The sequence below is a fragment of the Stenella coeruleoalba genome, assembly GCF_951394435.1.
Source record: "Stenella coeruleoalba genome assembly, chromosome: 15".
In the NCBI taxonomy this organism is placed as follows: domain Eukaryota; kingdom Metazoa; phylum Chordata; class Mammalia; order Artiodactyla; family Delphinidae; genus Stenella; species Stenella coeruleoalba.
In genome coordinates this window covers 62206328-62233222 of record NC_137161.1, presented here as the reverse complement: position 1 = coordinate 62233222, position 26895 = coordinate 62206328, and the positions used below count along the sequence as shown (strand labels likewise).

Sequence of the window (26895 nt, the reverse complement as noted above, 5' to 3'; positions counted from 1 at the left end):
GTATCATCCCCGTGGCAAATGGTAAGAAGCCGGGGGAGGGACCACACACACACAGGCTCGCTACTCACACCCTCAGGCTAAGTCCCCCGGAAAGGGACCAAGTTCTCTGCAAAGTTTGCTGCCACCGCGCCAGCCACGATAGCTTGCTCTGCCCAATTAAAATGGATAGGAAACATCCTATAATCAGTAAGTGATGAACATTAAGGCCTCGGTTAAATAGATTATGGTATTTCCTCTATCATGGACTACTGTGCAACCGTTAAATATCATGCTATGGAAGATTTAACGATGGGGAAATTATTTGTGATATAGTTTTCATTGAAAAGCAAAGACTACAAAACAATGTACAAGCAAAGACTACAAAACAATGTACGAAAAAGTCCCAGCTTTCCATTATCAAAATAAATATATATGTGTATTTATATTTATACACACATGTGCACATGAATCAAAAAAAGACCAAAAGGAAACCTACCAGCACATTAACAGTGGTTACTTCTGGATGACGGGATTATGTCTGATTTCCACCCCCCTCCCCAATCTCCTGCCATGAATGTGTATTATTTTTGTAAATAGAAAAAGAGCTAATTCCAAAAAAATAATCCTTAGAGAGCCCCACCTCCTCTGATTCAGAAAGCACGACATCAACTGTGCCAGCAAGGTGGTATGAGGGGGAAATGGGAGAACTGTGTTTCCTTAGCTGAAAAGTGCAACCACTATGACAAAGACGGAAAGCAGAGTGGAGCGGGCATCACCTGGCCGTCTCTGAGCAGGGGCGGGAAGTGGAAGAAGAGGGATTGGCCCAGGGAGACCGTCTGGATCGGGTTGTCCAGGTTGTCACTTTTGTAAAGCTTTACCTGGAGAGCAGAGACAAAGAGGGCGTGCTTTTAAAACTGAAAACACGATAAACATTGCATTTCAGACACCCTCGGGTCAGCTTATCTCTTGTGGGGAGAGGATCTCTGGAAACATGGATCTTTGAAAGAGCAACCGTCCACCCCTGACAGGCCATTCCTAACGCATCTGAGATGCCAGTGACGTGACACGTGTCGAAATGTTAAGATTTTAAAATAGATTCTGATAACTTATGTTAACACTCAAAATAGTGTAGTGATACTATTGAAGAGAATAGCTTCTAACATGTCTATAACATGCCAGGCCTGCTACAGGCACTTCACATACATCGTCACCAACCTTGGCTATTAAACAGGCATGGTAGTCATCCCCATGGAGACTCAGAGAGCCTGCGTCACCTAAGGTCGCACAGTTATCGCCTGGTAGAGCCTGGGACCCAGCCCTCCTCACTGCTGGCCTCGCCCACCTGGCGTGGCCTCCCACATGCTGTATCCTCAACCCCACAGGTATTCCTTAAACTTGAAATGCATTCCCATTTTGCGTTTGGTTCTTTGGCTGCTTCCAGAAGCAATTCAGTGCTTTGTTGGTGGCCCTTCTTTCTCTCCAGCCCAGGTTCGCTGCCTGTTCCCACTACCATCTGCAATGGGGCGTGAGACACGGGAGGTACAGCCCTGGCACCATACCCTCCCTCCAGTTTCCCCATCCCTGCCCAGGCCTCTTCACACTTGGGCATCACCCACCAGGCCCACAGACAACATGCCCGCAGCCCCTGAAGGGCAGCTGAGGTGAGTTAACCTAAGCACATGTTCTCACTCAAGTCAAATGCTTCATTGTATATATTACATGTGCCTCTGAAAAACACTTCCCCATGGCGATTCATTAACATCGTTCCAGGCATCACAGGGCACTGTACAGACACTTCTTCCTTAACTGCAGACATGCGGGTTCTGTTAGAGCTCCAGCAGGTCTTAAGAGGCCACTGAGTCCAACTCCGTGGTATCACAGAGCAGGGGACAGAATCTAGAAAGTGACGAGGTGCTTTGCCCTAAAACCATCTTTCCGTTTTAGACTCCAGATTGTATTGCTCGTTCATTAGGTTTCTACTGTGATGCTTCCAAAGACACACACGGCTGGCAAAACAGTGATCTGAAACTGGACCACGTGTCTCTCCAGCAATCAGGAATCATTCCCCCAGAGGCATGCTGGGATTGAAGATTCTTAAATCTCAACCTCAACCCTCAGCTAAAGCAAGCGCTAGACAGGCCCGGATATCCTGCTCCCTCTCATCTTGAAGCCGGAAAGAACAGAGCACTTGAACCTTAAAAATCTGGCCTTACCCATAATGTAGGAAGATACTCGGATGAAGTGATCACATTTCCACTCAAGTCAAACTGATTTATCTGCCGGAAAACTATGATGTTCACATCATCAATGTCGTTATTCCCAACCTGAGAAGAGAGAAGGAAGACTGGGGTTGAGGACGCTGGAAGGGGGACCTCTACTCCAGCCGGGGGATCTCCTAGGAGCTATTTCCTAGCTGACTTCACTTTGTATTCAGGGAGCAAAGCTTGCCGTTCCAGCAGCCTGAGTCTATGGTCCCAAACTGACAGGAGATGGGCGACACCTGGCCCATGGGCACGCTTTGTTTGACAAGCACAGTTTTTTTCTTTTTCTAACTTTTAATGACTTGTCAACATTCAAAAAAAGCAATTTCATTTAAAAAAAGCCAGATTTCCCAGCTTTTCTTGAAAAAAGGGAAAGATGTTCTTGCCTGGCAGGGATTGGCAGGAGCCAAGCTCCAGCTGCCCCCCCCCGGGTGGGTGGGTGCCCCCGTTTGTGACCTTTTCATATGTGGGACAATAGTCCACATGGCTGCCTGTGATCCTGGTCTGAGTCCCCATGGCAGGGAAATACAAAATTATAAGACATAGCCATCACAACCATTTAAAATGCCAGATGCCATAAAGACATGAAGAAAACTCACTTTCTAGGCCAAAAAGTCCTAAATGGCCCACCGGCCTCCTAACCCCTCATAATCTTTATGCTTAATGCCACCTAATAAAGCCAGCAAGAGGCAGGCCCTCTCGTCCACCCAAGCCCTCTACTCTAGCGAACAAGACTTATTCTATGGAAGAAAACCTCACTGAAAATGATTCCAAGGCCACTTCCTGGGACCTGGAGGGCTGCCTCTTTAGGGATCAATTAGCTAAGTTGTGATCCTAAAGATCAAGAGGCTCTCCTTGGTGGGAAAACAAGGTCATCTAAATATAAGAAAAGTGGGCAGCCCCATCACCAATTAAGCCCATGTTCTCTTTATTACCCTCCCTTGATTTGAAATGCTACTTAGCCCTTAAGATCCTTAACTTGCAGAATAATGATGGGAACTTGCAGGGGAAGTGGGGAAACAACAGCTGGGATTTCTTCTCTGTACGCACGACAGCGATGCTATTCATTAAAAGCCCAAGAAAATGCTGCTTGTGAAAATGACACTATTCCAAGAGGGCCCTTAATTAGGATTTAAAGCGCCCCCCGCACCCCGCCCCAGCCGAAACAGATGAAAGGCAGACAGCCACAGGAGTGCTGAAGGATTTTTGATCAGGGAAGCAATCATGCCACGATTCCACTGAAGAATTTCATGTCATACCGCAATGACCCGGTGGTGAGGCAGGGCCCGTTCAATGTGGTCGTTGCCTTCTGCCTTGAGCTGAACGTGGTATACACATCCCGGCTGCAAACAAAAGCAGGAGTCACTTCTTTGGAAAGGGGCTTGTCACGAGACCTGATCTGAGCCTGCTCTGCCTGCAGGCCCCCATCAGAAGGGTGCCTTCCTGTTCCACCTCAGTTCCTAAGATGTGGCCTGTTAACCTTCTTAAGAGTTCCTTGAAAAAGCACCCTGATGCAGAAACATTTTCCTGAAGTTCTACAATTCCTTCAAACCCCATTCAGTTTCTCCTACCCAACGGAAATTAAATGTGGTTTCTGATTCCAAAACTGCAAGTGTGATATGCTTATTCTGATAAAATTATTCTTCCCTTGCTGCCCAGCCCGCCCCTCTAGCTGTGTATGTGCACTGAATGGTATCTGGAATGACATTCCCAAAGGGGTATTATTTCTGGGGAGTGGGATTTGAGGTTTTCCCTTTTTTAAAACAAATTTCTTCTTTATACATTTTATTCTATTCCTCAAATGTATAGGCATATATGATGTTTACCAAAAAAAAAAACCCACACTTTTCTAAAAAAACTTTTTTTGTTGACACTGCACACATGAAGGATGTATATTATTTACTTAGATAATTTTTTGGCAGATAGCAGTAAAGTACTTTGTTCTAATAAAGCCAGCAGATTATGACAATTTTCCAATAGAGGGAAGTAAACTGCCTTAAAGAAATGAAGTTTTTTGTTTGTTTCTCACATTGCTGTATGGGCTAGTTGCAACTCTTAATAAAGAAAGATATGAGTTCAAGATATGAGCCTTCTCGGAAGGCTGCAAATCAGACAAAATTAGCTTTACGCAAGGCTTTAAGAGTATAAAAGAACCCACTGTTTGTCAACTTCTGAACTAGTATTTTTCTTACACACTTATTAAAAGAAAAGATCTGCATCTTTCTGCAAAGGATGACAGATCACTTATACTAGCGGGGTTTTAAAAACTTTTAAAACAACCAATTGCTGATCATCAACTGCACACTGGACCCGATGACACATTAGGATCTAGAGCCGGGGCCAAGTTCAAAGTTGACCGTGTGCATCCAAGAGGGGACAACCCTGAGATCGTAACTGTTGATCTATACGTTAGCGAGGATAACACGGCCCTGGTCTCCTAAAATCGTGTGCACTGTTACCTTCTTCTCTGTGTGCGGGCAGAGCAGTGTCCGAAACGGCATTCGCTCTACATTAACCAGGGGCCCTTCCAGGTGGTAGCTTAAGGGTGATTTTTTTTTTCCCTTTCAAAATTTTATCCTTTTTGATATGTTGCTTGAACTATTTTATAATGAGCACACGGGTACCTTTACAGAGACAATAAAGCTATTATTAAAAAAACAAGAACAATCAAATTTATGATCACCAATGGTGATTGCACTAATTCACTTTATAGCTCAGTGAGGACTAGCAGCATTGGGTCTGGTTCAAAATATCTACCTGCACCTCAGAAAGGAAAGACATGCATAGCGATTTGTAAAGAAAAGAAGGGACGGGCACTGCTGAAGATGGGAACAATGGGCACTGCCCTCTCATGCCCATGCCCAGCCGGGCAGGAGCCCATCGGGCAGCTGCTCCCATCCTAACCGGCCCGACTCCTCGCTCCTGGCCGGCTGACTCTGGGATTCACCTTCAGCCTCTGGCAGCAACACCTAGGGATGCAGCTTCTCACCCAAGATGCCTTGACAAGTACAGTGACCGGAAAGATCAACTGGGGAAATGAATTCTAACGGGGGTTGAAATCTTTGGGAAATGTTCAACAAGGGCTCTCCAGCCCGGCATCCTCTGGGAGACTGGAAAACTCAAATCTAAACCCTAGATGGGAAACGTCTAGCCTTAGGCTATTCCTCCAGAATCTGAGGCCTGGCACGTGAAAAAGGCGTGGGCTGCCACAAGGGGGCGACTCTAAACAACACTGAAACCACTAATGAATTAACACCTATTACGAGGAGGGTGTGGGGCAGCATCATTTAAAACGGAAATCTATTGTCGTGGAGAAGAAAACGATATTCGGTTTAGTTAAATAAAATGTGTTAAGTTGGTGAGTTTAGAGAAACATGTCTGGGCCACTAAGACCCTCGGAAGAACCAACACGGTGATGCGGAATCTGCATTCCTACAACCACAAGAGGGAGGTGAGCCTGAAACACCGAGTCCCCCCAGCCCCGGCCAGGGGAAGGCAGACTGAAGTGCACAGGCTCCTGCGAGGCCATCCACCTGCTGCTAACTTAGACCAAGAAAAGCTGCAAGCAAACACCTAAGCTGGCAGTTCTGGTGAGGACCACCTCAGGGGAAGGTGCTGTCTGTTCTTGCTTTTACCACTTACGGAGTCAGTGTATCACACACTGCTCCATGTGTTTTACGTGTATTAACTCACTTAATACTCACAGCCATCCTGGAAGGTAGACATTATTCTCATCCTCACTTTACAGATGATGAAACACATAAAAAGCATGAGACACTTGCCTGAACTTACACAGCTAAGAAATGACGGAGGCAGGGAGAAAGGCATTAGTGCAGCCCACGAAGGACTAAATTTCAAAGGCTGGGCCTGCACTGAAGGCAGGAGACAGAGAAGCTGGCTCTAAGGACCCGTCGCCCCTCCCGGGGCCCTGGCTACAGCCGGCCTGGGGGGCGGGGGACATCCATGCTGCCGCCACCACTCTGTGCTCTCTGGAACCACTGCTACGAGGAAGGAAAGCAGGCCTGGGGGACAGCAGGGAGCAGTGTCCCGGTGGCAGCATGCTCCACAGAGGGTGGGCCTCTCCAAGGGCAGAGGAGAGCGAGAAGGGAGCGTCGCGGTCAGGCCATCCAGACTCCTGCGGGAGCAAGAGCGCCGCTGTCTCGCCGAGTCTGAGGAGAAGATACTGAAGACGGGGAGTGGTGGGCAGAGGGCACAGGGAGCCCACCTGTGGGTGTGCATCCGGCTGGGCCATCAGAGCATACGTTCTCCAGTCCTCCCCAAGCCCATCTTCCTCCTTCAGCTTTTTGAACCCTCCTCACTCACCAAGCAACCTCCTGACCTGACTTCCCCATATCTGCGGGTGGGGATGGGCGGACAATGGACATGGATGTTCTTACCTTTGGGAAAGGACAGCATCGCCCCAACATACCTAAGTAAACTGGCAAACGGATTTGCACCTCAGCTCATGCGATTCAGGCAAACATCAGTCAGTTGCCAAGAGGTGTACGACTATCCCTGGGGTCAACTAAGAACATCCAGTTTGTGAATCTGAAAGGCTGAGGACCAAACCCTGGATCCAAGTGGCCCTGTCCAGTGGGTGCCATCAACCCACATTCTGGTTTGGTGACTCCTACTTAGTGTCTGCTGAATGAGCAAATGAATGCATGGATGTGCAAGTAAAAGTGAGGAAAAAGGCACCATAAATTCTGAACCAAATGTTGCAATTGAGCAGCCAAAAGGACAAATAAGTCGGTTATTTGGCCTGCACAGAGTTGTGGGTTGTTTTTTTTTTTTAATTGGTTGTTAACCTTCTAAAAACCAGAAGTTTTCACATTTTTACAAACTCAAAACGATCTGGCAACCCTGAGTCTGTCTTCCCACACAGCTGTGTAGAGCTGGAGCTGAGTGGCAGCTGCCCCCTTCTCGTGGGCCAGGCCCTCTCCAGGGCCCCGCAGTCCACACCACTCCCTACCAGGCACCCAGCATCCTCCAGCCTTTCACACTTGTCTTCTGGCGCCACAGGCATCTGGTTTGAGAGCCCTGGCCTGAGCCACACTACCCATGCTAGGCAAAAGGTGCCCCAAACCCATGGTTTTCCACCTTTATTTCACTACAAAACCCCCAACCCAGTACATCAGCTACATAAAAGGTAAGTATGTCAGCTACAATAGGGATTGGGAAGAGTTCCAGAACCTATGCTGCCCTGGCAATGCTCTCGACCCCATTCCTAGTAGTCTTGGGGGTACCACAAGGCACTGCTGAACCCGGTATGCAAAAATCCACTAATGAAACACGTCCAAAGGCTCACCAGCAATCCACGTAACCTGAACTTCCCTTCTTCGTCTGTCACGGTGTCTTCTCCATAAATACTGCAGTCGTTCTGGCCCACTGCTTCCACGGCAACACCCTGTTCTGGTTCTCCATTTAAGGAAGAAACTGTACCATAGCAACTAGAGGGACGAGAGAAGAAACAGAACATGACATTCTTGGGGTTTTCCGAAGCACACAAAAGATTTCAGGGAAAGTGTCCTGCATTTACTAACAATTTACAGTGCAAAATAGCTCAGTGGAGAACTGCCCCAAATGACCCAGACAACTCAGTTCTAGCTGTGTCACTTGCAAATCGAGCCTTCCTGCCGGAGGGCTCAGGCCAGCCAGAAGGCTGTCATCAATTTCTCTTCTTGTACATACTAAAGGATGCTCCAGAAAATTGTAATTAAAAAAGGATAAGCTTTATTTTATTCCACTTTATTGTATTTTGTTAAGCTTTAATTTAAATAATGAAGCATCCAATAAAATGAAAATAAGTCACTTCCCCTTTCATTCCATTTTTATATTCGATTGAAAATGGTCCGTTTTTCTAAACCCACTCTTTCTGATTAATCGATCTTTGCCTCGAGTGCTTTTGTAAATGTGTATAAATATATTTATTAATATTTGTATAAACTGTCTCTGAAAGTATTCAGAAACACTGGAAAACCTAGGTAGCTCAGAGACCAGGATAGGAGGGAAACTTCATATTGTACAGACTCTTTCCAGCATTTACAAGTTTCACTCAAGTGAATGCATTTCCTCCTTTTCAAAATGTAACTCCCTCAAGTTTCAGACTTTTTTAAAAAATGAAAATTTTTAGGAACTAAATAGGGTCTTTCAGGCCAATTTCAAAATAGGAACTTTGTGACTGAATCATTCGTTTGAAGGGAGTTCCCTGTTGGCCTAGTTGTTGGGATTCAGCACTGTCACTGCTGTGGCCTGGGCTCGATCCCTAGTCAGGGAACTGAGATCCTGCAAGCTGCCCGGCATGGCCAAAATTAAAATTAAGAAAAAAAAAGGGGGGGTGTACACTTGTTGGAGATATTAGAAGAAAACGGCAGCAGTCAGGAGCCTGTGGACCTCATATCTTATATCCCTTGTCTTCCAAATAAAATCAGTATGAAGACTGGGATGAGTTTCTAGAGAATAGAAGCGTGAGTGTGATCCCACAGCCCGGGCTTGGGAGAGGGGGGTGCAGGTGGGGCTGCCTACCTGTAGGCCGTGCGGTAGCCGGTGATGGTGATCTTCAAGTTCTGCCCCTCCTGCACCTCGATCATCTGCGAGGATGGCTCAAACCGGAATTCTTTCATCATGGGCTTGAAGTAATACTGGCCGGGGCTCTGCCGAGAGACAACCACAAACTGAGCCTCTGCTGCAAATCTAGGTATGGCTTCAAAGGGGGCGGCTGAAGTCATGATGGACCAGAATTAGGCCCAAGAGCTCCATGGCTTCCTAGACACCCAGAAATGGTAACTCTAACTCTACAATAAATCATTACAGTGACAGCAATTACAAGTCTAACAGCAGCTGTCATCATGGTGTGCCTACAAGAACGCTGTGGGGTAGAAATCATATGTGAATTTTATGAAGGAAGCAACTGAGGCTCAGAGAGGTCAAGTAACTTGCCTGAGATGACCCAGCAAGTAAGTAGCAGATGGAAGATTTGAAGCTGGGTGCGCATCACTGCACAGCATGTGATCTTTCGGATACACCTCACTGCCTGTTTGCCACATCCCTGTAACAGTCACTTTATTCCCAGGACTGACAAGATGGCCAATTGACGTGCACTCCTGAGTGCCCACCACTCAGGGCCTCATTGTACATCCCCAGTGAAAAATGGGTGCTATCCTCCCACCATGGGGCGTGTGCTTTGCAGAAGAAACACAAGCTCAACCCCCAAACGAGACTCGGCATTATAAACAGCACGATCCTGTGGTGAAACAAAGGGATGCCTGAGACAGGAGCCGCTGTGGCCGGGGTAATTAATTACACTGTCTCAGTGACAAGGGGGTGACCAGAAAACAAGAAGTCTGTGCAGAAGGGAACACGAATCAGCAGCATTAAGTTCTAGTGAGAGCAATCCTCTAATTACGTCTGGTCCCCGAAGAAACGTAAAACACTCCAGGCTGGTTTTCTGTTCTCACGTTGTCAAGCAACACACAAGTCACGGCCGCCGTGTCCCGGCACTCTCACGGGGGAGTCAGGCAGGCAGTAAACTACCAGACACCTTACCAGGTTTGAGAAGGTCAGAATGCCGTTGTCCTGAGTCAAGAGGTTGGAACGAAACACACCACCGCTGAGGGATAAGAGGACCCCAGGGAGGGGCTGGTCGTCTTCAGCTTTTATCTGGGGGTGGAAAAAGGAACCCCAGAGCAAGGTTAATTCATATTAACCATGAACAAGTCAAGAGGTAATCCTTAATGGGTTGTTTTTCTTTTACCGTTATTCACTGGGGGAGACAAAAGGTCTCCTCTTCATCCCCAGGGTAACCAATGTTAATAGTTTGGTGTGCAGCCTTCCAGAACTCTCTGTGCCCACACAAATCTTATCAGCATTATGGCTGCTGTTGACGGACTTCATAAGTGATCTGGTGGGGCTGGGGGAGGCCCCCTAAACTGTACGGTTCTGTAACTGCAAGTTGCTTTCTCTGCCCTCAGCCACTTTCCCGGCTGCCCTCGTCCACCAGTCCCCACCGATCAGCCTCGCTGCTTCGGAACAGCTGCACATCATTCTAAAGCAGAGGTCAGCCAACAATGGCACACAGGCTAGCCATCGAGTTTAGTGATGGAAAAGGAGAGACGATCTGAATGTCCCTGAGCGTGTGTATCCTTGTGCACTTAAGTTTTTCTTTTTCCGAACAGTCAATTCCTAGGAGTAGAATTGTCGGAAGTGTGCACTCGAAATTCAGAAAGAAACCCCCAAACTGCCCTCCATGGTGGCTGTAACCATTTCCAGCTCCAACAAATTACCTATGTGTGGGAAAATGCGTGCTCGCCAAGAAGATGGATATTGTCTTGATGACTGCAAATCTCACCCCAGACCCAGTGTTCCTTTGCATTTCCCCAGTGACTACCGAAGTCGAGTGTTTCCTGTATGTTTATGAGTGACTTGGATGATTTCCGTGAACTGCCTTTCATATCCTTGGTCCATCTTTTCTCTGTTGGGTTGTCTTTTTTTTTTTTTAATTTAATTATTTATTTATTTTTGGCTGCATTGGGTCTTTGTTTCTATGCACGGGCTTTCTCTAGTTGCGGCGAGCATGGGCTTTCTCTTGTTGAAGAGCACAGGCTCTAGGCACACAGGGTTCATTACCTGTGGCACACGGGCTCTAGAACGCAGGCTCAGTAGTTGTGGAGCACGGGCTTAGTTGCTCCACAGCGTGTGGGATCTTCCTGGACCAGGGCTCGAACCCGTGTCCCCTGCATTGGCAGGCAGATTCTGAACCCACTGCGCCACCAGGGGAGTCCCATGTTGGGCTGTCTTTTTCTTATAGATTTTAGGAGACCCTGGTAAACAGGGAATGTTATTTATGGTACAGATATTTCTTCCCAGTTTGACTATCTTTCAGTTTGGTTTAAAATGCATTCTGCAATATAGAATTTTAATTTATTTGGCCTCTATGTTGAAAATATTCAGCCTCAAGATCTCCAGACTCACTCTGTCCATTACACAGCATGCTTCTTCCCAAGAAGGACTGAGGCAAGAGAGAAAGACATTCTGCATCCTTCAACAGAGAACAGAGTCAAGGATGAAAGCTTAAAATACTTCCCAAAAGGTATGCACACAAGCTTAAGTCAACAGATCTCCTAATTACAAGTGAAAGAAGCCAGACCAAAAAAAGAGTACATCCTGAATGATTCCATTTATATAAAACTCTAGGAAATGCGAAATGATCCAAAGTGAAAGAAGGCAGATCAGAGCAGTGGGGAGGGGCAGGAGAGACGGGTTGCCAAGGGTATGAGGAAATTTTGGAGGGTGACGGATGTGGCCACCATTTTGACTGTGGTAGTGTTTTCATGGGGGTCATCATATGTCAAAACTGTCAAATTATACACTTTATGTGCAGCTTACTGTATGTCTATTATACCCCATAAAGCTGCTTTTTAAAAGCACACAGTGTTACCTCAAAGCTCACGCCTGCCAAGGCATAAGCCTTAAAGTCTCCTATGGTTCCTTCCACCGCAGTCAAAACGTAGCCCTCCTTCTGCGAAGACACGGTATACTCCAGGTCACTGTGCAGTGGCCCAACACTGAGTAAAAAAGAAACACTGGAGATGGCTTTGCTTCAAATCCTGGAAGAAGCATCACCTGCCCCAAGGAAACCTGGCTCCCCAGTTTCTTTCTAGGCTCCCCGACTGATCCCAAGCAAATGTTTCTTAGTCACGGCCTTACCTATAGGCACCTTTGTCGTCAGTAAAGACTGTGATCAGGGGTGAACTCGCCCCCTTTTCACTGATGACAATCTCCACTCCTTCCAACTCTGGGTGGATCTGGCCTTCCAGAAATAAGCCTGCTTTCCCTTGTATCTCAATCAACTTCCCTGGGCAGCTTTCTAAAAAGGGAAGAGATAAACAGAAGACTAGGTTGGGGCTTCCCATTAAAGAAGGGCCTAAAACGGAGATATTGGAAGCCAGCTCCAATGAGGCTGCTGTCTGTACCAGAATCCTCAGTGACTGCAAGTGGCCCAAGCCTCTCACCATTGACGAATGGCCTTGTTCAACTGCCAGGAATGTTAGCAGGTACAGCCTACAAAGCTGGCTTTCCCCTGCTCCTCTCCCTTGGCTCTCACAGGCCACAGGTGAGGAGAGAAGCCATTACTGCAGGTCAGAGCCTGTGTGGCTGGACCTCAGAGGACCGGTATGGAAGGCTGCCCCGGACAGGCTGCCTGCTGGACAGCCACGCCCTTCAATACTCTCCTTCCAAACACAGAAACGTCCAGGGTTTAATGAACCCACGATGCTGGGAAAAGCTATTGGTAGCCTAAATATTCCACCAGCAATCACTTCTGGTTATCCAGTCCCCAAAAGACCCTCCCATAACCCCGACCAAAAAACATAAACATCACAAACAGTTCGGACACACGAAGACATTTCAGACGTTTCAACAACTGATGCTTTTGCTTTTTATCTCCCTTCTGGTGTCAACCTGATAACATCAAGGAAAACTGAGTCCTTTTCCAAAAAGATCCCCCAATTCTGATAGTGAAAGTTACGTTTACTGATTTAGACCTTTCGTTCATCCACTCACTCATCAAGTAGTAAGATCTATGTGCCAAAGGGGACTGAAGTGCCTTACAAAGATGGTTTCACTATAACAGCAGCACAGAATAAAATTTTAATTGCAGGGAAAGAAACACTTGCAAAGGTGTGTCATCGGCTCACTGAGCTGACATTTACCTCCACTGACGGTGGCTTCCATGGAAGGAGGATAAAAGAGCAGCTCTTTAGACGAGGGTGTGACAGTGATTTTCTCCCCAGACCTAAAATAAGTAAGATACTTCAATGTGGCTGGTCTGTCCCCCCATGAGGAAGGACATCAGAACAGACGACCCTGCAGGGAAAGCCGGAGAGCGCTTACCGTGCCCAGTAGGAGAAGTCGTAGGAGAAGGGGCCCTGTAACTCGTCCACCATCTCCTGCACAGGGGGCTTGGTCCTTCCCTCAACCCCCTCCTCTCCACCGGTCTTCTCCCTCTCCTGCCTGCGGCTCTCGATCTCGGCCAGCTGCTGCTCCCTCCGCAGCTCCTGCATGGACCTCAGAGGGCCGAGGACCAGGGCAGGTTCGCTGTCGATGGAAGATCTGGAAGAAAGGAAGGAGCGGTCCAGAAGACGAAGTCACGTATCCCTGTAGTCAGTGGGAATCAGACATTTCTGCAAGCAGAGATCCAGCAGTAAAAAAAACCCAAGCACCTCATAAAGCCACCAACACATTCTTCTCCTGTTTTGAATAAACTAATAGCTTTTTAAAAACAAAAAACTGAACTTCTTTGCCATGGTGGACGTATCTGATAGATCTGGGCTGGGATGAAATACCACTGACTTTATGACTTGAAGGAAACATCAGATTTCCCGTAGGACATGGAGTCCTTCCCACACCACACCACCATCTTCTGTCTCTCTTTCAACCTTTATTGAGAACATACTCTGCAAGAGAACCAGGCACTGGGGAGACTGTACACAGGACAGACAACATTCCCCAACCTCATGGAATCCACATTCTAGTGGGAAGAGGCAGACAATCAACAGAAAAACGTTGTCAGGTGATAAGTACAATAAGGAAAAATAAAGCAGCGTGGAAAGATAAAAGAGCTGGTGGGAGGCAAGGGGCACTACTTTTTATTAGGGGCTGAGCCAAGTCCCTTCTGATAAGGTGACACCACTGCCACCTGAAGGAAGGGCGACAGAGAGCAAACCACTTGGCTCTGGGTGAGGCCTCAGGCAAGAAGGTGTCGAGTGCAAAGTCTCTCGAAGCCTTGGAGGCAGCTCCCTGCCATGCTCAAGGGACAGCAAGGAGGAGAACAGGGAGGCCTGGGCAGAGGGACCCAGGCAGAGCCAGATCAGGTAGAGCCAGATCAGGTGTCAGACTAGGGCTTGGAAAATCTTGGTGTGGACCCTGAGGGGATGGAGTTTTAAACAGAGGAATGACAGGGTCTCCACTTTTAAAGATCACTTGGACTTCCCCATGAACAACACACTGTTATAAAGCAACAGCCAAAACTCGGACGCCAGACAGGAAGCTGCGGCAACAATCCCAGCAAGAGACAAGGGTGGGTGGAACCAAAGTATAGAGGCCAGGTGCTAAGAAAGGACTGGATGACGGATATACAGTTGGCCCTCCATTTCCGCAGGTTCCGCATCCGAGGATTCAACCAACCGCAGATGGAAAATATTTGGGGGAAAAGATATTCCAGAAAGTTCCATAAAGTAAACCTTGATTTTGCCACATGCTGGCAACTATTTACATAGCATTTACATTGTATTTACAACTATTTACATTGCATTTACATCGCGTTGGATATTATAAGTAATCTAGAGATGACTTAAAGTATATTTAAACTATACAGGAGAATGTGCATAGATTATATGCAAATACGACTCCATTTTATAAGGGACTTGAGCATCTGTGGATTTTGGTAACCACGGGGGGTCCTGGAACCAAACCCCATGGATAACGAGGATTGTACAGTTGAGGATTTGCAGATGGATTGGTTGGGTATGGGATGCAAGAGAAAGAAGAATCAAGGACCAACGAGAAAGATGGAGCTGCCATTTCTGAAACAGGGACGGCTACAGAGGAGGTCTGTGGAGGGCGACCACCAGGAATCTGGTTTTGGATCCGGGAAGTACAAGATCCCCATTAGGGACCCCACCCCCGGCCATGTCCAGCTGGAAGATGCATTTCACATAATTTTCAGCAAAACCAAACCAAACAAAAACTCTTCTGAGGTTACAAAAATAAAGTTAATAAAGACTGAAAACAACGTAACACGCAGTCACTACTGGTAAAAATATGACTTTCTAGTCATACCAGTAATTCATACTTTCCAAGCAGGAAAATACTAAAAGACATTGCTCCAGCACCAGGCAAAGTGCCAGGCCCACAAGACAAACGCAGCAAGTCCTTCTCCTAGAAACCATGTCACCCTGGTGAATAGGTATCCCATCAATTCAGTCAGAGACCACGGGCTGCCCCTGACACTCCTCCCTCCCTGACCCCACGTGGTCAGACTGCTGCCGCGTCCCTTCAACTCAATCTCCCTGACAACTCTCCAACCCGTCCGCTTCTCTCCATCCCCACCGCCATCCGCCTGGCTGAAGCCCCATCCTCCCTCGCCTGGACTCCTACAAGAGCCTCTGCCCCCACCTCGATCGACTTCAACTCTTGCGCCTCTTCTATCTGTTCTCCACTCAGCAGCCAGGGGGACCTTCTTGAAACAAAGAGAAAGTGATCCCTCTACTTGAAATATGTCAGAGTGTCCACGGGACACAGCTAAGACCCTTAACGTGGCTGGCCCCCAGAAGCCCACCTCTCCTGCATGGACCTCAACCCCCTGACAAGGTCAAAGTCAAAGCACTTATGACAGCTTTTATTTTACAGTTCTGTATGTGACTCTTGGACTACTGTCCGCTGCCCCCATGAGACTCTAAGTTCCACGAGGGCAGGGGCTATCACCTACGCCCAGTGCCTAACCACTGAGGATTCTCCATCCATATTTTCTTCACGGAAGGACGGGTGGACAGAAAGATGGAGACACTGCTGGAAAGGCAACTTCAAATAAGGTAAGCTGGGAGAAAGTTACTCAGATTTCCATTCTATTTGACAAAGATGGTCATATTGTCAAAATTCTTTCCTTTCTTGAGAAAATTAGGGTATCAGATGCACCCACCACACAGCAAAAATTCCTCTCAAAGGTGACATTCACACAAACCTGACCCTCAGTGAGGGACTGCCTTTCATACACTTTCTCTCATGACCCTTCTCATATAAGGTGTCATCTCTATTTCCCAAGCCTTCGAGAAAGGCTCTAAAGAAAAATAGGCAATTTTTTTTGAATTTGCTAAAACGCTTGAAATACAGTGAACAAACCAGAGATTCTTTTTTTCCTTAGCAAAGACAGGAAGTGTAACGAGTTCAAACAGAAATTTAAGACGCTGAAACGAGCTGTCAGGAGACTCTTCCTCATCCACAGTTAATTCCTGAGTCATAAAAGGAAAGGAACAGGCTGTTGTGAATTTACAGCTATGTCACATAAGTATAAGAGCGAAGACTGTTTGTACTACGCCTAGAGATAAGAAATCAAGAATAATTTTCAGAGCGTCCATTAGAGAAGGTCTGGTCCACCACCCTCCCGTGCTCAGCCCACCATGGAACACTAGCCTTACTTGATAGTCACGGTAACATCCATCATTTTGTCAGTGGTGATAGTTCCAAGGACGTGGTGGCGAATGGCTGTCAACGTCAAGATACTGGGTGAAGACCTATAAATTAGAGAAGTGGAAAGAAAACACCACATCACCTCATGGTTCTCAAAGGATCACAAACAACATCACTTATGGGCGACCTTCCTGACCCTGAAATATACTATGTGACACTGCTCTTAGCACTTCAGAACTCCTGAAATACATACAAGTGTCTTTAAGAGTAAACTGATTCTCCACACCAAAACTTTACACCTCCAATTCCCTGTGAAACCCACAAGCATTTGTAAAAATAGAAAAATGGTAGACTTGAGCTTGAGAAATTCTCATCAGTGAGGCTGGAAGATTCAACAAACATTGTATTTAAGCCACTTCCAAACCACAGCCTTCCGTCCTGGGTTTACAGAATTCTTGGGAAAGAGAGCTTTACCTTCATTTCCTCAGTAATTTACCCAACTGTCTTAAAATCCTTGTCTAGAAATTCTTTTCCATGCCTAACCTTACCGCTTCCAGAAAAAATACAAAAAACTCCCGTGTTCTCAGCAATGAGTGAAGAAGAGAGTCACGCTCACTCTCCTCCACAGGAGACACACAGACACCCCGGAGCAGTCGGCGCCCGGCTTACGTGTCATAGGTGTAGAACGCTTGCTCGAACCGGTGGCAGGAGCGAGGGGTCACCTTGTACACGCCTGCAGCCAGGAAATCAAAAGTAATTTTCAGAGAAGAGCGTCTATTATGCTGAGCAATTCCAACATCCGAAATCCAAAGGCGGTGCCTCTCATTTACAACCTATCATGGATGTGCAACACGGGATCAGAACCTTTTCCGCTGCATACGATGGCTTCTTACCAATGACCTGATCCACTTAAAGGCCCACTCACAAAGCAAGGATTTTCATTTTGCATAATTTAACAAGTCACAGCACTTGAGTCTACACAGACCAAGCTAACAGACACGTGCACGAGGAGGAACAGGAAGTACATTTCTACTGCGAATCAGACTGAGAATCTTCTACCTAATAGATTCTGTTAAAGATCCAAAAGACAGCCACAGCCTGGACTCCTTCCTATAAATATTCCTAAGAGGGGGCATGGGGCAGGGGAAGGCCCAGAAAATTATGCAACAACTGCAAAAACACTTTCATGCCATGAGCTCACGTGGGGTACACTCAGATTAGGGGCATATGATGTCATTTGCCAGAAGAATAGTTTCAGGAAGGAGCAAAGTGTAACAGTGGATTCTCCCAAATGGTCTTTAACCAACATTTTGGCCATATGACCAACCAAAACATGAAATTAGTTCAAATCACCTCTGCTGTTTCTGTCACACTGATCAAGCCTCAATGCAGTTACGAGTAGAAAAAAAATTACTAGGTTTCTTCATTCATTTTGTTTGTTCTTTCATTTGACGAACACTGACAGGGCAACACTCGGGCCGGGTATTGTGCCAGGTGTTGGTACACGGTGGGGACAGATACAGTCCCTGCCTTCGCGGGGCTTGCCATCTACAGAGAGAGCATTCGACAGCCACGTGCACACCAGGTGTGACGGGTATGGGCAGGGGAGGAACTGGGCACTGTGGACACGAGCACAGCAGGGAGCTCTCAACGACACTGTGGGGCCAGTCTCCCTGGGGAGTAACATTGGAACCAAGAAGTGATGGGCAGGCAGGCAGAGCTGGGTGAAGAGGGGGTGGGGCAGGGAAAGCACTGAGGTAGAGCACAGCATCTGAACCACAGGCTTGCTGGCTGTCTCCCTAACAGCTGTCCTTCCTGCTTACGTTTAGGGTGAAAATGCGCCCAGCCTCAGGCAGCAAATCCAACCTCCCCAGGCTCCCTTTCAGCTAAAAGTGGCCTTGTGACACGGTTCTTGCCGGTAAGACATGAAGTTTCCTGGAGGATGCGGCACGGAAAATGTTTGCCCGCCCCTCTCCTCATCTTCCTGCCTTAAACATAAGTTTTCTGGGGCAACAGTAGGCACTTTGAAAACACAAGGTAAGAAATACCAGGGAAAGAGCTAAAAGAATCACAAAGACACCAACCCTAACATCTACCAGCTGCTGAACCCATGCCTGGTGCTGCCAGACTTTGCTACTGAGCCAAATTAACTCCGCTTGTTGGGGGCTGTCGTATAGATTTTGTTACCTGCAGCCAATGGCATCCTGATTAAGACACAGGACAGAGTGGCTGGAGCAGAGTGTGACAGGTAGAGCCAGATTATACAGGAGCTCAAGGTCTGATGAAGGGTTTTGTATAAGAGTACCCCCTATCTGTGGGGTATACGTTCTAAGACCCCAGTGGATGCCTGAAACCACAGGTAGTACCAAACCCTGTACATATTATGTTTTCACGTACACTAATAGGTGGGTAATGTATACAGCGTGGACGTGCCAGACAAAGGGACGATTCACATCTCCGGGCTGGACGGGAGCAGGATGGTGAGAGATTTCATCACGCTACTCAGAATGGCATGCAATTTAAAACTTATGAACTGTTTATTTCTGGAATTTCCCATTTAATATTTTTGGACCACAGTTGACCACAGGTACCTGACACTGTGGAAAGTGAAACCATGGGTGAGTGGGGATTACTGTATCTTATCTTGAGAACCAAGAGAAGTCACTGAATTGTTCATTAGGAAAATGCAAAATAAAACCACAATGAGATACTACTTTACACCCACCAGGATGGCTAAAAATCAAAAAGAGAGCAACAAATATTGGTAAAGATGTGGAAAAACATGAACCCTCAGGCATGGCCGGGAGGAACAGCAAATGGCAAATACAGCCTTTTCAGAAAACAATTTGGCAGCTTCTTTAAAAATTAAACATAAATTTATTATATGATTCCATTCCTAGGTATCTACCCAACAAATGTCCAAACCAAGACTAGTACACAAATGTTCACAGCAACGTTATTCCTAATAGCCCCAAGCTGGAAACAGCTCACATACCCACCGACCAGGGAACAGATACACAAACTGTAATATAGCCATGCAATGGGCTACTATTCACCAATAAAAAGGAACCAATTATTAATACCTGCTACAACCTGGGTGAACTTCAAAAACATTACGCTAAGTGAAAGAAGCCTAAAAAATAACAGTATTGTATGATTTCATTATATGAAATGTCCAAAAAAAGGCAAATCCATAGAGACAGAAAATAAATTAGTGGCTGCCTAGAGCTGGGAATAGAGATCAAATGTAAACATGCAGGAAGGATATTACTGGGGTGATGCAAATGTTCTGAACTGGATTATAATGATGGTTGTAAAGCTAGGTATAGTTACTCAACATCACTGTACTGAACACATTTTAAATGGGTGAATTTTATGGTCTGCAAATTGCATCTCAATAAAGTCATTGACAGAGAAGCCACTGAAGGACTTTAAGCAAGGCGGGAGATGATCCAATCTTTATTTTAAAAAGATCACTCGTCAGGAGAGGTCATGGGCTGATGGTGCAATCCTTTTAGAAGTGAAAAGGGCCCAGTGGTCTGGCCCCAACTCCAACCCGAGAGCCTGCGAACACATGCCAGCCCCCACCTCTATTTCTTTGGGTAAAAACGCTGCTCCCTCCAGAGGAGCTAACCACGGCCAAAGTTGACAGCTTGATGCAAACTGAACCGAGATAGGGAAAAATGCCTTTAAAACCACCCTCTGGTGCCTTTCCATTTCTCTCACTCGTAGCACATCAATCCTTCCAGACTCACCGGGCTTGGACAGGCAGAATCGGTTGACGCCTTTGGAGAGGTTATAAATCCCCACGTTCTCAGGTCCATTTCCATCCTGATAAAATTCCTAAGGGACCAAAGCCAATACAATGACTTACTAGGGGACATGGAGACACAGCGATGATTAATAATATTTCTGTTTCTGAACCAGTCATCTGTTTTGCCCATTAATCATGTGAGCAGCTGGGTGCCACAGGAAAATCAAAAAGCTTCCAAAACTTCCAACAAAAACGTGATCTTTTTCATTCAATCAACTAATATTTATTGAGCACCTGCTATGCGGCAGGCTCAAGGCTGGGCCTTGGTTGCTGCCGTGGCTCTTATTTTCAGGGAGGCTTACATTCTAATATAGGAAGAGAGAAAACCCAGGTAGTCAACAAAGAAGTCAGTAGATTTCAGCTAGGAAGTAACAGAGCTTACAGAGAAATAAACAGGGAGCAGGATAGAGAGGGACCACCACAGAGGCCTGTTCAGCCTGGGCTCAGAACAGACCCCTCCTGAGCAGGTAACATTGGGGCTGCAGCCTGAGTAATGAGAAAAAGCAAATACACTCAGCTGTGCAGAAGACACGTCATTCCAGGCAGAGAAGAGTATGTGCAAAGGCCCAGAGAAGGGACCGAGCTTGGTGTGGAACTGGCCGAGGCGGCCAGTATGCCACGGCCCAGTGAGTGAAGGGGAGAGGGGTAAGGGGTAAGGTACGAGTTAACGAAGGGCTGGCCACTGTTAAGGAAGATGGATCTCCGTCTAAGGGAAATGGAAATCCACTGGAGGGTTTAAGGGAAGGAATGGTTTCCTAAATGTCTATTACTTATTCTCAACTGGATATTAATCAACCCATCTCTCGTAACAAAGCTGTTTGTTGAGCACTTGTAGTTAAGCAGTTAGAGCATTCAACTGGTGTTGGAGACACCAGTCTCACTGCCTCTGGTGTCTAATATAAGTGGCCACTTAATTGCCATTTGCCTCCGTTTCTCCACTGGGACCTTACAGTGACATCTGCCAATGCTGGAAGTCAAAAAATTATATAAAGTTCATGACTGGGTCTACATAGGTGTACACAGGTGCTCCCTTTCCTGAAATCCACTGCGTACACTGCCAATCCAGCTTCAGTGACTACAAGAGAATAACCAACTCTGTCCTCAGCTGCACCTGTTCATAAACAATAGCAGTGTATGGCCAGGAAAACTTCAAATACGTAAGAGGGTTACTTAAACCTTACCATGCCCCTGGGGAGTGAGTATTATGATCTCAATTTTAGAGGAGAAAACTGAGGCTCACAAACACTAAATGAACTTGCCCGATGCTACAGAGCCCACGTGCTTTGCACTACGGCAACAGCTTCCCCAAATCACTAGTCAAAGTTAAAATTTAATGTGGAGCCAGGACGAGGAAATCTCCCAAACAAAGGCATCTTTCCAATAAGGGACTTAAAATGCTTCCTCATGGTGCTTTCCATAATAGGTGGGTGAGTCGAGGGGCAGAAAAGGGAATCCACCTTGACTATCTATGCTGATAACACTCTTAGCATGCTAGTTCTTCTCGCTCTCCAAAAGGCGAGTGTCATTCCACATAAGAGAATCCTCAGAAGCTCCGCTTACCAGAGTGATGGCGTGAGACAGGGAGCATCTCAGCATATAGCCCGTCTGCCTGAACTCAATCGCTGACACATCGTCCTCCAGAACCTCCACCTCTAGACTCTTGTTCTTCCAGCACCAATCTTCATGCAGGATGCTGACTGCAAAGGACACAACACACACCCCCGTGGGAACAGAGCACACCGCCTCCCTGAATGCCCCCAGAAAAACAGTGCTAATGAATCCTATGTGTGGGCCTCTATACACATACATACCAACAAATATGTATGTGTGTGTGTGTGTGTGTGTGTGTGTGTCAGTATACACATAGAGCTAATCACACTGGGAATAAGTAACTGCTAAAGAAAAACTGAAACCAGTGGCCATTAAAATCACCAAGAAAGAAATTCAACTGGGCCTAAGAGCAGACTACAAGTAAGACATTCAGGGATTGGCAAACTTTTTCTGTAAGGTGCGAAAGAGTAAATATTTTCACCTTTGTGGGCCACATGGTCTCAACTATTCAACTCTGCATCTGCAGCACACAAGCAGCCACAGACGATAAACAAACAAGTGGGCATGGCTGTGTTCCAATAAAACTTTATTCATAAGAACAGACAGTCGCCCTCGGCTCATAGTTTGCCAACACCTGACATAATAGAAAATATAATTCCCCAGAAAAATCAGCCTACTTTATAAGCCATTCACTGCCAGCAGCTCCCAGCTAAACTCTGACATAGCAAAAATACAAGCAATGGGAGCTTCTCAAGAAAGGCGGAGAAAAGAGAAACAACATTCGCCAGCACCTTCTGCTTCCCAGGCCCTGTGCAAGGGGCTTCACATACTGGATTTCATGAGTCCTACATTCTGCAGAAAGGTTCTATGACTCCTATTTCAAAAGGGGAAACTGAGTCTCAGGGAGATCAAGTAAGCTGCCTCGCTCACACAGCTGCTAAGTGGTAGAACACTTCCGTGTAATTATTTCACACTCTTTTCCGGCATTTAGAAATAAAATGGCATGAGAAGAAGTGTGTGGGTCATCCTGATGAGGTGGCAGTTAGCTCATAAAGCCTCAACTTCTGCATTACTGCCCGAGGCTAAATAATGCACATTCAAGGTCAAGGGGTAAAGAAGAGTTAAACAAGTACAACTGTACAGCTGGGATGCAACCTGAGAGCAGGTTTCTAGAAAGTTTAGAAAGACAGGAAGTGCTGCCTTTGGTTCTTACTTTTGTATTTTCCGGGCAGCACGTTGTCAAACGTGAAAGTCATCGAGTTGACCTTGCCGGAGAGCTGGAGGCTCCGCTTCTCGCCCTGGCGGCTCAGGGACTGCAGGGTCACCAGCAGGTCACCGCAGGTGTCTGCAGAGAAAAGATGCGGGGGCCTCACTTGACTGCCTTGTGAACCATAGCACCCGTTCGAACCCTCAATCTCTGTGTGCTGCTTCCCACCCCTTAGCTCCTGAAGGACAGTGCCAGGAGGTTCCTTCAAAGCTAACATGCATCTACTTGATTCTAGGAAGTCTCCCCCTATGCTTGTCATCGGTACCAAACAATGAAGCCACCCAGCAATTATTGCATTAGGGGAAGTAATATCTATGGAGCATCAACAGGAGCAAGAGAAAAATAGACAGAGGTGATGAAACTTTATTGAAAATCCACTTCATACCAGGTATAGAACTGGGCCCTTTATCATCATCATAATAATATTACTAATAATGGCAAAGATTTATATGGCTCTTGCTGTGTTCCAGGTACTTCCAACGGCTATACATACAGTAACTCATTTGATCCTCACAACTACCCTGTGAGGTAGGTACCATTAACATCTCTACATTACAGATGAGGGACTCAAAGCACAGAGAGGTTAAGTAACTTACCCCAGGTCACACAGCGAATGTTCAAGCCCATGCGGTCTGGTTCCAGAGTCTAACATCTTAACCACTGTGCTACACTGCCTCTTGACATGACCGTATTTAAGCCTCATTAAAACCCCGAGAGCAGGAGTATTCCCATTTTACAGAAGAAAAACCTAGGCTGGGCAAGTACATGCTTACAGTCTCACAGTGGTAAGTGATAGAGCTAGGATGGAAACCTGGGCCCAACTACCATCTTCCTTTCAGAGTCAGAGGGCAATAAAAAGAAACCCACATGTTCTTCTGGGAGCCAAGGCAGCATTACTCAAAGAGAAATGTTATGGTGTTTGTGGCAATTATTCAGAAAGAACTGCACACGACACAGACTCTCAGACAGACACCACTCCCCTGGAGCAGCTTCTGCTTTTACCTTCAATGCCGCCCAGTGAGGAAAAGCTCACCAAAATCCCACCTCTCCCCACTTACTTCCTTGAACCTATCTGTTCTTGCTTTCAGTTGACATCTTACCCAAACAAGAGACTTTCCCCGAAACCGATGCCAAAAACTGCACGAAGGCCACGTCCATCACAGGCCTGTCAGTCACAGCCAGAAGCAGCATCTGAGGCTTCAACATCAGCCCCGCTCTGGTCTCCGCCTCAGGAACCATCACCTGCGGGACACACAGAACAAGGTCAGCGGCTGCATCAGGGCCGCTGCTCCCTGGCCGACGTGGCACCAGAACATCCACCTGGGCCCAAGGCTAAACGGATTCTGTAGGACGAAGGTTCATTCCTAGGCCTAGTTTTATAATCACAACAAATCTGCATACAGCCGGTGTGAAGGAAACGTATTTCTAGGCAGACATAAAGCACTAGCCTTCAGCAGCGCCAGGTGTACACAGAAGCGTATCAGGGCACGCAAAGCTGTCATTGATCATGTGCACCCAGGTGGAAACCATACGAAATCCCAGAACCTGATCCTGGCTTGAGGTCACTCGTGACACAAGCTGTGAACTTGCGGAGGCCACGTGGATGACCAACAGTGGAACTGGGCCATTTCTTCTTCCCTCATTTCTGTGTGCCTTTGTCAAGCTCACAAGAGGGACTGGGAGAGGAGGCGGTGCTCGCCTTCTTCATCCCTGGTAGAGATCACATTCTGGAATTGCCCTTCCCTGGAAAAGGGCCTGATTATGCCTCTGAAAGGGCCTCTAAAGGCTTGTCCGTGTGGCCAACGTCACAAGACACTGGCTGGCTGGTAAAGAAGCTGCCCACCCACACAGTATGCTGTTCGTGGAAGCAGGGGCAAGGCTGTGCGCCCACCCCATCTGCTTAGCGGGGGCAGGGGGGATCCCACTGGCCCTACAGGAGAGCAAAGTCTTAGAAGGACCCTTCCCAGTCCCCTCCCCTGCTCTTCCCCAGGGAGCAGCTGACTTGACGGGTGAGAGCCTGAGACCCCAAGGGGCCGGTGGCCTGACCTCCGCTTCTGTCTCATCTCTTGCCCACTGCCTCCACCAGTGCTCAGGCTTTCACCCTGGCGGGGAGACTACAAGCCAGGGTCTCCCCTGCTTCTCCACCTGCCTGGATGGAGAAATTAGGTGGTGCCTGCCCAGCGTCTTCAATTTACAGCAAGGCAGGAAAAGGGAAGCTCTGGCCTCAGGGTCCAGAAGCCATGCTCTGTGGATGTTACTGAGCTGCCATGAATAAAGAGTTCACTGCGATCTCCTTTGGGGACCCGTGGATATTCAACAGCAGCCAGAAGCCTGAGAAGGTGGAGGCATGACTGGCAGCCTGATACTAACCCCTAATAAACATCAGGACTGGAAAAGAGAAAGGCCTGTTGCGTCACCTTCAAACCAGCTGCCTGTCTGCTCTAACTGTGACATGCAGGAATGTAAAGATTTCAAAATAAGAAGTTGGGAATGGAAATGCTCCTTCTCTAACCCCATTTTAAAATAACCCTTTTTAAATCATTGGTGTTTTTTTCAAATATCTTAAATAGAACAAAACTCGTCATACCTGGACTTTGTAGGTCCCTGGTTTTGCTTTAAAACAGAATGATCCCTGAGCATCCATCTCCACGGTGACCAAAGACTTGTCCTTGTCTTGAGAGGACAGGACAACTTTGTATTTACTCATCTGCTTGATAGTGTCGGGGAAGCGAATGATTGATATCTGGCCACAGACACTGAACCTGCAACAAGGAGACCGTTCATTCCAGCATGAGAACTCAATTATCACAGGAAAGGTGCTTAGCAACCCAAACTATGCATCCCTCTTTCAGCCCTCGTCCCTAAGACTAGTATGATCTTAATGAAGAGACAGGAATGTAGCCAAAATGACTCCAGTTTTAAAAGCAACCTTTAGAAAGAAGATTGGACCTCTTTCTGCATAAGGAAAAGGCAGAGCGAGGGCCCGGGGCAGGGCTGTTTGTATGTTCTGGGTGACATCTGGCCATCTCCCACTGCAGAGGCAAGTTTCAAACAATCTGTGGATGATAAAAATGCTTCAGATAATTGGGTCGTGGATGGTGGAGCAGCCTCGAACTGAGAATGTGGACTCGTCCTTAAAAGCAAGAGCTGGGCTTCCCTGGTGGCGCAGTGGTTGAGAGTCCGCCTGCCGATGCAGGGGACACGGGTTCGTGCCCCGGTCCGGGAAGATCCCACATGCCGCGGAGCTGCTAGGCCTGTGAGCCTGGCCGCTGAGCCTGTGCGTCTGGAGCCTGTGCTCTGCAATGGGAGAGGCCACAACAGTGAGAGGTCCGCGTACGGCAAAAAAAATAAAAAATAAAAAAAAGCAAGAGCTGTAGGCTGCCTATGAAAGTGTGGTATTACCCAGGGGATAAAACAAGGCAGGGTTATCAAAGACGCCTTCCTTGCCTGTGATTATATATAATGCACAGATAAAAGCAATCTGAGAGACCTGAATAGTAAAGGTAATTAAGTTAAACAAAAATGCAGAGCTAAAACTGAACTCTAGGAGCTAGGAGCCACAGAAGCAACTTGTAAGTGAAAAGCCCTATTAAGGTAATGGCTCAGACTGGAGACTGCAATGAGCAGTGTGTAAAGTGCTACAAGGCACACCTCCAGAAGCACATGAAAGGCACATCTGCTCACTAATAAACACCAACGAAGTCCGGCGTCCGTGGAGTGACCGTCTTCATTTTTAGACAGTTGGTGCGTTTAAGTGTAATAATGTCCCACAGCTGGAGGCCACAATCGCTTCTTCAACTGCCTAAAGATAATATTTTCTAATCTTAAAGAGAATCACT

At 47.0% G+C, this 26895-nt stretch overlaps 1 protein-coding gene across 1 annotated transcript in view; it reads right to left on the bottom strand.

The window, feature by feature from the left end:
* LOC307198807 (BOS complex subunit NOMO1) overlaps positions 1-26895 on the bottom strand; it is a 54120-nt gene that overhangs the window by 6029 nt on the left and 21196 nt on the right. The window contains exons 12-28 of the mRNA XM_079946038.1: positions 25644-25818; positions 24157-24298; positions 23003-23134; positions 21799-21935; positions 20180-20267; positions 17094-17157; positions 16433-16528; positions 13131-13349; positions 12950-13032; positions 11946-12105; positions 11677-11803; positions 9786-9899; positions 8766-8893; positions 7549-7690; positions 3500-3583; positions 2193-2303; positions 756-857 (exon numbers count right to left, since the gene is read on the bottom strand). Of these exons, the coding sequence (XP_079802164.1) occupies positions 756-857; positions 2193-2303; positions 3500-3583; positions 7549-7690; positions 8766-8893; positions 9786-9899; positions 11677-11803; positions 11946-12105; positions 12950-13032; positions 13131-13349; positions 16433-16528; positions 17094-17157; positions 20180-20267; positions 21799-21935; positions 23003-23134; positions 24157-24298; positions 25644-25818 (2104 nt within the window). The remainder of the gene's footprint in view (positions 1-755; positions 858-2192; positions 2304-3499; positions 3584-7548; positions 7691-8765; positions 8894-9785; positions 9900-11676; positions 11804-11945; positions 12106-12949; positions 13033-13130; positions 13350-16432; positions 16529-17093; positions 17158-20179; positions 20268-21798; positions 21936-23002; positions 23135-24156; positions 24299-25643; positions 25819-26895) is intronic.